At 42.0% G+C, this 12,334-nt stretch overlaps 1 protein-coding gene across 1 annotated transcript; it reads left to right on the top strand.

The window, feature by feature from the left end:
• The first annotated feature begins 651 nt into the window (after positions 1 to 651).
• On the top strand, positions 652 to 3,171 carry LOC135642572 (WAT1-related protein At1g09380-like). Its single transcript, XM_065158825.1, has 7 exons — positions 652 to 1,034; positions 1,340 to 1,402; positions 1,728 to 1,844; positions 1,923 to 2,178; positions 2,258 to 2,416; positions 2,495 to 2,646; positions 2,718 to 3,171. Exons 1-7 carry the CDS (start codon positions 724 to 726, stop codon positions 2,920 to 2,922), a joined length of 1,263 nt encoding a protein of 420 aa, XP_065014897.1. The 5' UTR covers positions 652 to 723; the 3' UTR covers positions 2,923 to 3,171.
• Positions 3,172 to 12,334: the final 9,163 nt, after the last annotated feature.

Raw genomic sequence — 12,334 nt, 5'->3', positions numbered from 1 at the left:
AATGACATTAACGTAATAGATGATTCATGTGGAGCTGAGTAGGGGTAATGATCTTAAGTAAATAAATTAAATGGCAGGAGGGTTAACCAATTTAGAATGCACTCTCTCTCTCTCTCTCTCTCTCTCTCTCTCTCTGTATAAAGCCAAAATTAAGTCTGTTATTAGGGAGAGAAGTAAAACAAGATTAATGTGAGATAATTTTCCATATGCTCCTACCCAGATAAGAAAATATTACTTAGGAGCAAAGAGAGGAGTATTGGGAGTGCGCATGTCAGATGAGAAAGCTACTGAAAGCCCAATCCTTCTATCGCATCCCAAGCATGGGACAAGAGGCTCCGTTTCTCAAACAATCCTTTCTCTCTTTGTCCTCTTGTGCAACTGCAGATGGTGCTGCCACTCCTGCCAGCATCCATTTCACTGCCTTTACTTCCCTTCCATGCAATCCCAAAGCAAGTCTAAGGTTGGCTTTGCAACAAAAAGGGGTATTAAACGCCGAGGCTACGAAAACATTATATATATATATATATATATATATATATATATATATCATAAAGTGGTGTTAGATTGTCCTCTACGCTTTCTGTTACTCCTACGAAGTGGACACCATTCTAGTGCATACGTCACACCTCTCTCTCTCTCTCTCTCTCTCTCGCTGTCTCTCTCTCTCTCTCTAACGCAAAGTTCTTTCCTGGTTAATGGCTGTTCTCTCTCTTGAAACGATCTATGAGCTATTCTTGTCTTTCTTGGTTGATGATTCTTATTCCCTTACTCTTCCTCTTTCTATACATCCACATCCTGGCTCCTTCAAGAACTATATATCAGGATAGTCAAGGAGAGAGAGGGAGGAGCCAAGAAAGGATGAGAGGTGACTGCACGCCAACCCTGGCCATGGTGGCAGTCCAAGTGGGTTTTGCAGGCCTCAACGTGCTGTCGAAGTTGGCGTTGGACGACGGCATGAGCCCCTTCGTCATGATCGCCTACCGTCAGCTCGTCGCCACCCTCTTCCTCTCCCCTCTTGCCATCTTTCTTGAAAGGTATATATACATCCGCTGCTTCTCCACCATTTCCCTTGCATCTCCTTCCACCAGTTACTGTTCCGACGTCTCATTGTTGTCGTCGTCGCCATGATCTTGTTCTTGCACGCTTTCTTCTTGACATCGGATCTAGTTCTTTCGGACACCACTGGCCTGTCGACTACTTCCTATTAAATGGGAAGATTAATTACAGTTGGAACTCTTGTTCACCGATAAGATGAATCAGCACTCCTCCTCCTGCCACTTGGTTGCGTGCGTTCTGCTGCCACCGCTCACGAAACTTCTTTTCGTCACTTCCAATGCAGGAAAGCTTGCAGGGAGATTACACGCAGGGTTATCATCCAAATCTTCTTCTGCTCTGTGTTCGGGTAAGTCTCCAGCAAATTTAGCAAACGAGTGCATACTTTTGGATGCAAATCACATTTGTTCTTGTGAATCCTCGAGTCTCCAAATCACAGTATCACTGCACTGGACACATGATGCTTCATACGTAACGTATTAGGTCTGCCACACATGTTGCATGGTGACAGCAATCCGAGCGAGCCATACCCCACGTTATGAACGAGGTGGCGGTTCACGAGTTGGTCGCACCGAACCTGCTCCCGAGGAGCCTGGCGTCCACATCTCAGATGCATATCTTTCTCTTGAGACCTCTTGATTGGATTCACATTTCAATGGATTGGGTTGATGCAGGGCTACACTGAACCAAGTCTTGTACTTCCTCGGGCTCAAGTACTCCTCGCCGACGATCGCATGCGCCCTCAACAACATGCTGCCTGCCATTACCTTCATCATGGCCGTTCCTTTCAGGTATGATCACCTGCCATCTTGCAACATCAAATTAATTCATCTTGGCAAAAACATTACTGTTCGATTCATTGGTCTCAGGATGGAGACAGTAGGGATCAGAACACTGGGCGGGCAGGCCAAGGTGATGGGAACCCTGTTGTGTGTGAGTGGTTCCATGTTGATGACCTTCTACAGAGGAAGCCTCATCAAGGTGTGGCGATCCCACATCCACTGGAGATACGCCGAAGAGATGACGATCAGCAGCGCGAACAACGCCAGCGACCAGAATATGGCTGTTGGAGCTGCCTTGGTCATCTCCAGTTGCTTGGCTTGGGCCGTCTGGTTCATCATCCAGGTGACGAACACAACTCCATCAAGTGAGAAGGTTTGCAGAAGGATGCGTTAAGTAGACCGTCATGCTTTCCTTTTGGCAGGCGAAGATGAGCAAGAGCTTCTCTTCTCCGTACACCAGCTCCGCTCTCATGTGCTTCATGGCCGGCGTGCAGTGCTTCGTCATCGCAGCCGGCGTCGAGAGGAGCTTCTCGGCGTGGGCGCTCGGTTGGGACATCAGGCTCGCGGCGTCGCTCTACACCGTAACGCACGTCCACGAAGAGCAAATCTGTTCTCGGTACCACATTCTTGTTTGCTAATCCTTGATCCGACCATGGCAGGGATTGGTGGGATCAGGGCTGGCAGTTTCTCTCATGTCATGGTGCATACAGAAGAGAGGCCCCCTCTTCGTCTCAATGTTCAGCCCGCTGCTGCTCGTCATCGTTTCGATCCTCGGTTGGGCGATCCTCGACGAGAAGCTCTACGTTGGAAGGTAGATAAGTTCACAGACCATGGTTCTTACGCAACGGACTCTCAGATAGCTTCTTTCTCCTCCGGTTGCAGTGTCACAGGATCTGCACTAATAGTTGGAGGACTCTACTCGGTCCTCTGGGGCAAGGGAAGGGAGATCAAGAAGCTGAGAGATGTGTGCCAGAGAACTAATGGAGATGGAGATGATGAGGGAGGAGCTGTTGCAGCTGTTGGTCTCCCATTGTTCTCTTGCCCATCCAAGCTTCCAATTCATCAGGTTGAAGCAGGCCAACCTTGAGACACAGATGATCATGGCGACTCACTGATTCATGCTGTTAACCCTGTTGATCCATCTCAGGAGAGTGAGTACAGGAGAATGCTGGAATCCTATATCATGAGGCATGTGGCAAGATTGACACACCTGTTGTTGAGCTCATATTTTTGTTGTTTATGGTGGATGGTTGTGCTCATGGTAATCAATGAGCTATTATATTTTGTGATACTATATCTTTCCTGAAGCCAGAAATTGAAGGCATATACCTTGAAATGAATGCTGCACCTTTTTTCCTCTCATATTGCGGTCCATCGAGTAGTTTGTACGATTATTCTTTCACCAAAAGCAGAGGAAAAAATTATCACTGTTGCTGAAAAACTGAGTTGTTTTGTCCCACTATACCATAAAACAAAAATCAACTATTTTACTTTTTCTTTTCTATTAGAAAGGTTTATGATTTTTAAATTATTGCACCAAATTTCTTATAAATGTAAACAGTAATATATAAATCGTTGTCATGTGTTTTTTTTTTTGTTTATAAACAAAAATATCATATGATTATTGATTTTTCGGGTGCTGGATATCCAAATTCCACCCAGTATTCGGATATTAAATCTCCCAAAAAGATTAATCGCCAATCATAGAGTCCATTTTTACCCGTCAGAAATTAGCAACAGGGTCGACCATTCACAATCGGACAAGTCAACCGTGTGTGCTTGTCAATAATGTTCGTGATCCAGATGCATTTGCTTTAAGATCCGAGCCAACTTAGCGTTGGGCACCTGTCGCTGATTGGTCAAGAAAACCTCGTCTGCTCCGATGACACCGGAAGAGGCCAAGAATCCCTTTGTCGAGGTGGATGGTGTTTAGGCAATCCTCCTCCTCCTCCTCTCTCTCTCTCCTCTGTTACCAGTGGATTCCTTTACCGATTCCCTGTCTTCCGAAGGCCAGTGGTACAATCCAAGACGAGCTTTTTCTTCGAATTCAAGTTATTTTTTACGAGCAATGGTGGGTTATTGCGGTGCTCGGAGTAATACTCGCCTGATCTAGAATTGCTTTCTAGTAGGGAATCATGCTTCTGTTGGTCTCGCAAATTTTCTGTCATTTCTTAGTATTAGTTGATATGTTTGGTGATATATGAAATGTGCCAATCCAAAGACTTGTCTTTATGTGCGTTCTTCAAGGTGTGTTCTTTGACATTGAATATTGATAGGCTGCGGCATCGTCTTTCTACGCGTTCTCGATGCCTCTGATTTTTGGATCGCCAACAATGTTAGCGGCAGGATTTTACTAGGGCCGAGGTGATGGAGTGAAATCAAATTGGTGATGGGATATAAAGATAAATAATTTTTTATATATAAATAAATATTAGAAGGTCATAAGAAATTAAATGAAATCATAATGAAATAGAATATCAAGATATATGTGGATAACTCCTTCAATGTGAAGAGTAAAAATCACGGGGTAAATTAGAGATAATCTGTATAATAATAATGAATATACAAATCTCAATCTTTTGCCCAAAACCCTAGCAACAATCACAAGAGAATAACTGGGATACAAGGATCACGTCACTGTGCACAATATCTAAATCCTCCTTAATTCTTCCCAAGTAATTATAGTAAAAATCTACTATAGATCTGATCTAACCTGAGTTAAAAGCACTACTAGATGATTGAGAATAGTCTCTCTATGTTGTTATTGTCTTCTTCCCTTTTTTTCTGTTATTTTTCTACCTTGTTCTCCTCCTTTTCTTTAGAATCTCATGGCTGCCAAAAACTATCTCATTGTTACCTTTTTTTGTCTCTTTTTATAGTCACCATGCCCCCCTAATATAAATTAGGGTTAGGTTAAAGGGGGTGAGCTGTGGGTTGATAAAGCCCATCTTGAGCTGAATATGGACTGTCAGCCCAACAACCTCTCCCTTCAGCCTATAAGGGAGGTTATCCTATGACTCATCATGTGAAGTCATGCTGACCAGCTATCGGCATATCTTCTGTCTTTCTTTTGATAAGGTCTTCATTCCATTTGGTAGTAGTACCAAATCATAAGTGTGGTTCTTTTGAAGAGCATCTATCTCTTCCTATATAGCAACTAACCACTTCTCTTTCTATTCACTTTCAATTGCTTCCTGGTAACTCTCTGGTTCACCTGCATCAGTAAACATCACATACTCATATGTAGAGTTTCTTATGAAAGATTGATGTTGTTTAGAAGATTTTCTCAATTGAGGTGCTGTAGGAAGTTGCTCTCGAACTTCTTATTGCTCAACATATCTTACAAGTATATTAACATCAGGCTCTACACCATCTTTCTGCACATCTCCTCCATCACCTTGATATACTAGAGGAGTAACCGGGTCACAATCTACTAATCCTTTTGCAGAAATCTTGGCTTGTGTCTTCTTCTTCAAATCCTCAAATGTTTGATCATAAAAAAAGACTATATCTCTACTTCTGAACACCTTTTGCTTTTCTGGATCCCAAAACCTGTAACCAAACTGATCATATGAGTAACAAAGAAAAATACATTTTTTAGTCTTACCATCCAGCTTGAATATCTCATTGTCTGGAATATGTGCAAATGCACGACAATCAAACACTCTCAAATGCCTATAGGAAATATCTTTCCCTGACCATACATGCTCTGCAACATCACCATCTAGGGCTGTACATGGTGATAAGTTATTCACATCAATTGTAGTCCTCAAAGGCTCATCCCAAAATCTTTTGAGTAGCTTGGCTTGTGAAAGTATACATATGATCTTTTCCATAATGGTGTGGTTCATCCTCTTTGCAATTGCATTATACTGAGGTGTACCAGGAACTATCATCTCATGTTGGATCCCATGTGACCTGCAATAATCATCGAATAATCCTGTGTACTTACTACCATTATCTGATCTTATGTATTTCAATTGCCTTTCTGTCTCTCTTTCAACCCTGGTATGAAACTCTTTGAAGACATTAATCGCTTGATCTTTGGTCTTCAAAGCATAGGCCCAAACTTTCCTGAAAAAATTATCTATAAAAGTGACAAATAAAGTGCACCACTTATACTAGCAACATCAATATATCCACTAGGAGTTTTTGTCCTCAAAGGACCACATACATCTGTATGAACACGGTCTAAGACATGCATTTTTCTAGACAAAGCAAGACTAGTAAATGAAACTTTGTGTTGTTTACCAGCTAAACAATCAATACAATGGTTCAAATGTATATCTTTGAGGTCTGACAATACCTCTCTCTTGGAAAGAGCTTACAGTCCCTTCTCGCTCATGTGTCCCAGTCGCCTATGCCACAACTCCATGCTAAAGTCTTTCTCTGTAGCATTTAACTGCTCACCATAAGCTTTAGTCTACAACTTGTACAAAGTATGACATTTCTTTCCACTAGCTATAACAAGAGAACCCTTACTGATCTTTCATTGCCGTTTGTAAAATCTGCTATCATAGTCTTCATCATCTAGTCTTCTAACTAAAATTAAATTCAACTCAAGTCAACCATATGCCTCACATCCTTAAGCACTAACTTGCAGCCAAGGTTGGTCTTTAAATGGATATCACCCATGCCAATAATGTCTGCTATGCCATAGTTGCGCATCTTGACAACATCAAAATTTTCAAACCTGTATGTAGCAAAAAAACTCCCTCTGTGGTGTAGCATAATAAGAAACACCTGTGTCAATCACTCACTCAAGATCTAGACACACACAAGAAAAAATATCATTAGAAGAAGACAAAATCAAATAATCACCACCCTGCACTGTAGTTGTAGTATTATCCTTTGACTCTTTAGACACCACTTCTTTTCTCTTTTTCTTGCTCTTCTTAGGTTGCTTACATTAGTTCTTCTAATGTCCATTCTCACCACAGTTATAGCAAATAATATCTTTTCTTGATCTTGACTTGCTCCTACCCATGCGTGAACTATTTCTAGACTTTGACCTTCCTATATTCTTTGAGATAAGTGTGTGAATCATTCTGAGATGTTGCTGAATTCTTTCTTCTCAACTCCTTATTCAACAAACTGTTTGTTACTTGACTCATGGTGACAACACTATCTGTCGCAGAAGTACTGAGGGAAACCACCAGTGTCTCCCAACTTTTTGGTAATGAACTAAGAAGTAACAATGTTTGCAACTCATCATCAAGAGACATTTTCATAGAGGATAACTAGTTAGTAATACTCTACATTTCATTTAAATGCTCAGCAATAAAAGCACCCTCTTTATATTTTAGGTTCACAAGTTTTCTAATAGAAAAAGCTTTGTTGCCAACTGTTTTTCTTTCATAGAGACCTTCCAATTTTTTTTTAAAGAGAATATGCAGAACTTTCAATGGAAACATAGTGAAAGACATTATCATTAAGCTACTGTCAAATAAACCCAATTGTTTTTCGATCTAATCTCTTCTACTCATCATCTATCATAGTTGTGGGTTTTACACTATCCCCTGTAAAGGTCCATACAAATCTTTGCAATACAAGAGATCTTCCATTCTTGGTTTCCATATCATCCAATTGTTTCCATTTAAACTAATCATACGAGAAACATTACTGGCCTCCATATTCAAATACAAAATTAAATCACTACAATCATGCTTTGATACTAGTTGATGGGATATAAAGAGAAATAAACTTTTGTATATGAACAAATACTAGCATGTCATAACACACAACAGAATTAAATAGAACCACAATCAAATAGAACACCAAGATATACGTGAAAAATCCTTTCAATGTGAAGGGTAAAAACTATAAGGCAAACTAGAGATAATCCACTATAATAATAATGAATATACAAATCTCAATCTCTTGCCCAAAATCCTAGCAACAATCACAAGAGAATAACTGGGATACAAGAATCACGTCACTTTGCATAATATCTAAATCCTCCATAATTCTCCCCAAGTAATTATAGTAAGAATCTACTGTAGATGAAATCACTGCAAGATGATTGAGAATAGTCCCAATATAAATTAGGGTTAGGTTAAGAGGGGGTGAGCTATGGGCTGATGAAACCCACCTTGAGCTGAATATAAGCTACTTATATTTGATTCTCTATCTTTCCGGTCTCTTACGGGCAGGATTCATGGCTAGTTCGGTGGGTGCTTTTATCTTACGAGTAAGTTGCCTAATTCATGCTAAATATGCATGTATACGGCTCTTATCTCTACATAACAATGTCATCTATACTATCTTATTTATGTTCCTTTCTACCTGGATGCTCTTTAAGCTATTATAATGATAATTTCTACCTGGATGCTCTTTAAGCTATTATAATGATAAAACAAGTGAAGCCTTCATAATTTATAGGTGAAGTATGTTTGATCCATGCAGAAAGTTATGTTTCACAAGAAGAAGAAACTATGCTTGGCAACTCTCCTTATAGACTATGGCGGAAAGTTTCCTAGTAATAGCCTGTGGTATCAGAAACAATGTCTTTCTCACTCTTCGTGGCTTCTTGATCTCTTAAAACTTCAATCGCATTCAATTATAGCTCTCTAGAGTCGTGGATTGAGTTGCTTGATCTGCTCATCATGGATCGACCTCTTAAAACCCCATAAGTATACTGTGCATCAAATTGTATATTTTGCTTGAGCAAGTAGGAAAGTTGATAGCAGATAAAACTTGTTGGAGAGTTGAGAAAAATCCTTCCTTCTCACATATATACATTGTACTCAATCATTTTAAGTGTACTTTTTATCATCACAATTCAACTCATCATGTTATCAGAGTACTTGCCTAAGAACACATCTCATCACCGACACGAGAAGCTATGTTATTTGCTGGCAGGCTCTCCACGGATGCAATCTTCCACCACTCCAGCAACACCTCCGAAGTCCTCAAGCAGCGGTGTTCTCCGGCAACGCAAGGGCGTCCTTCATCTTGGCGTCGAGTTGTAGCAATCCCGGTGCCTGCCTCTGGAGCCGGCTCGGGGGTTTCTCGCCTTCCTTGCCGTTCTAACCGGCCTCCTCTGTTGCTCCAATAGCTAGCACTGCATTCCTTGTCGAGAGTCCAAGTGCGAGTGTCGCAAACGATGCTCTCTTCTTCTCGTCGTCGTCTGATCTGCACAAGCGGCTGCACCTTTTTTCTTCACTGGTAAAAAGTTCTTCTCCAGCAGATCTGCACGTCTATTTTCCTTCAGTAGAGAACTGCTGTAGCTCTCTAATCTCTACCGCACTGCAAATAGCTTCTTCTTGGGAAGAGACCAGAAAGAGACTGCTTTCCCCAGAGCTGTCTCTCCATTTTCCTCTCTCCAGAGCAATCTCCACATCAGATTATTGCTAGGCTCAATACTAGCAGCATGGTCTCCGAAATCTTCACAACTTTGCTGCCATTCAATGAGGAATCTGTGAAGTGAAACTTACCCATCCCCACCGATTGACAGTGACAAGAGGTCTACAACATCATCCACCGTCTAGTCCCACTCTTTTCTCCTTTCCCGACAGTGCTGCATCCCCCCCCCCCCTTCCCCTTCTTCTTTCTTCCTCATGGAAGACCTCCCAAAGGAAGCACAGGTGCTGCCATCTTCGGCCCATCGTTGATCATATCACTGGCGCCTGTCTTCTCTCGCTGTCGCTCTGCGCTAGTGTCTGCCCACTGCAGCCCAACATGCCCGGAGTTAGCAGGATCTCATTTACTGTGTTCCTCCTCGCTGCGACGCCTCTAGTGCTGCATTCACCAATACTACAGATCTCGGTGGCCATTGATAACAGAGAGATTTTCTCTGATAAAAGAGAGATATTCTCAACTGCATAGCAGATGAGATTTCCTCAACTGCATGAGGAAATCTCTGCTCAGTTAAAGAAATATCCTCTTTCACTATGTATAAATAGACTTCACATGATATTACTTGAAGTGTGCCTTTTTGCTTTATCCTTATAATTTCATTCTTCATTCTCTCTTGGTATCAGAGCGGCGTTCTTCTCTTTGAGTCTTTCAACCTCACCCATCTACTTCACATCAGGCCATGGAAGTTGCTGTTGCATCATCATCTTCCCACCTTTCATCGCCACTAGCGCCCCGTCACTGACCCTCTGCTCCAGATTTGCCAGATCTGCTATGCTTCCGCGCGCTGGTCCATCGACCAGCTCCTAGCCTTCTCCCTCCAACGCCTCCGCCACCACTGTCCTCGACTCCGGCAACATTATCCTCACTGCTTCCGAGAGGACCTTCTGGGTGCAGGCCTCCCAGCAGCCAGCATCCTGCCTTCGCAGAGACAAGCAGCCTTCGGTAACTTTCCACGCTGCTGCCTCGTTGCCAAGATTCCTCACTGCTGATCTATTGCACATAGATCTACAGTTGTCTTGCACAAAGCTGATCACGCCACTGGCTGCATCATAGCCCAGAGTCCCTCCTATAGAACTGCTGCATAGAAATCTACAGCTTTACACCATCTTGCATAGGTCTTTTCCTTCAACGAAGACCTTATTCTTTCACAGATCTTATTTGCCACCACCTCAGGTGACATTGATCTATACCAACACTTCTTTCTCCCTGATCATATCTTTCATATGTCATTATCATCTACTTCTGATGCTCCCATTACTGTTCCCGTAGGGAACCATAGTATCTTCCCACATACAAACCTTATCTCCATAAATGCAGCAACCCTCATCCCCTTCAAATTATCCAACGGTGGTAACTACACATCATGGCATGCTCAATTCTCTAATATACTATTTGGCTATGATCTTCTAGGCTATGTCGATGGCTCTCTTCGTTATCCACCGGCGATGCTCAACATCCCAGGCGCATCCGATCCAATACCAAATCCGGATCACAAACAAACTATGGTTACGCCAGGATCGCCTCATCCTTCAAGCAATTCAAGCCTCGGTCGCTGGATCTCTTGCCCCACTCATTTCTTCATGTGACACTGCTGTCGAAGCTTGGTGCAAGTTGCAAACCACCTTGGCCAATCGTTTTCGCACTCGCATGCTTAGTCTTCTATCCAGCCTCATGAAGATAAAACAAGAGGGAAGTAATATTGCTGATTATCTACATAACATAAAGGTTATCATCGATAACTTGGCCTTGGTAGGTCGTTCCCTCAGTGATGAAGAAGTTACTGTTCATATCCTCAATGGCCTCGGAGACGAGTACAAGGAATTGGCAGTAGCAATACGGGCGCGTGATTCACCAATCACATTCGAAGAACTTTTTGACAAGCTGATTGACTTTGAGATATATCTCAAGCGCGAGGACAAACCGCCAGGACCATCCATCACAGCTCAAGTCACTCAAAAAAGGAGGGGCAATTCGTATAATAAGATTGTCAACAAAGGTTTGACCAAGACACCTTCTGAACCTATGAGCTCCAAACCAACTATTTCTCCTCCTCATCCTTAACATTCCAATCACAACAACCAATGTGGCTTCTTCAATCATCTGCAGTCCTGGCGCCCTCACTACACAAACCAACAAAGAATTGTTTGCCAACTATGTGATAAAGTCGGTCACTCTGCAAAGGTCTGTCGTTCTCGACCCAGACTTCTTGCTCAATCACATTGGCCTCAAGCAAATCTCACGACTACTCCAACGACCAGCGATCATAATTGGATTGTGGACTCTAGCGCATCCCACCACATCACCTAAGATCTCCAGAACTTGTCCATCCACAACAACTACGGTGGCACTGAGGACATCATCATCGGTGACGGTAAAGGAATTCCTATTACTCATACGGGTTCTACACTGCTTAATTCACCTACCACAACCTTTACACTCGATGATGTTTTATATGCACCTTACATTAAACGAAATCTCATTTCCGTTTCTCAATTTTGCAAATAAAATAATACCTCCATTGAATTCTTTCATAACTCTTTTCTTGTTAAGGATTTGAGCACGGGGGCATCATTGGTCCAAGGCCAGAGTAAGGACAATGTTTATGAATGGCCGTCACTTCCATAAATAAAACAGCCCACTGCTTACTCCTCCGTTGCAGCTTCAATCGATGTGTGGCATCGTCGTCTCGGTCATCCCTCTCTCCCTATCCAAAATAAATTACTTTCTCGTTATTCTCTTCCTACTCTTACAAATAATAGGGTTGTCACTTATTGTGATGCTTGTCTTCATAATAAAAGTCATAGACTTCCTTTCAGTGTTTCCTCTATATCATGTTCTAAACCATTTGAAATTATTTATACTGATGTTTGGGGCCTTGCTCCTGTCACTTCTTTTGACAAGTTTAGCTTTTATGTTATTTTTGTCGACTATTTTACTAAATACACATGGCTATATCCTCTTCGTCATAAATCAGAAGTTTCAAAAGTCTTTACCAACTTTAAAAGGCTGGTTGAAAACTTCTTTCAGTCTACAATTAAAACAGTCTACTCTAATGGTGGAGGTGAATTTCAAGCCCTCACATCCTACCTCTCAACTTGTGGCATCCAACACCTTAAGTCACCCCTACACACTCCTCAACT

This window comes from Musa acuminata, chromosome BXJ3-7, assembly GCF_036884655.1.
Source record: "Musa acuminata AAA Group cultivar baxijiao chromosome BXJ3-7, Cavendish_Baxijiao_AAA, whole genome shotgun sequence".
In the NCBI taxonomy this organism is placed as follows: domain Eukaryota; kingdom Viridiplantae; phylum Streptophyta; class Magnoliopsida; order Zingiberales; family Musaceae; genus Musa; species Musa acuminata.
The sequence above is the reverse complement of the archived record's forward strand: the minus strand, read 5'-3'. Positions and strand labels throughout refer to the sequence as shown.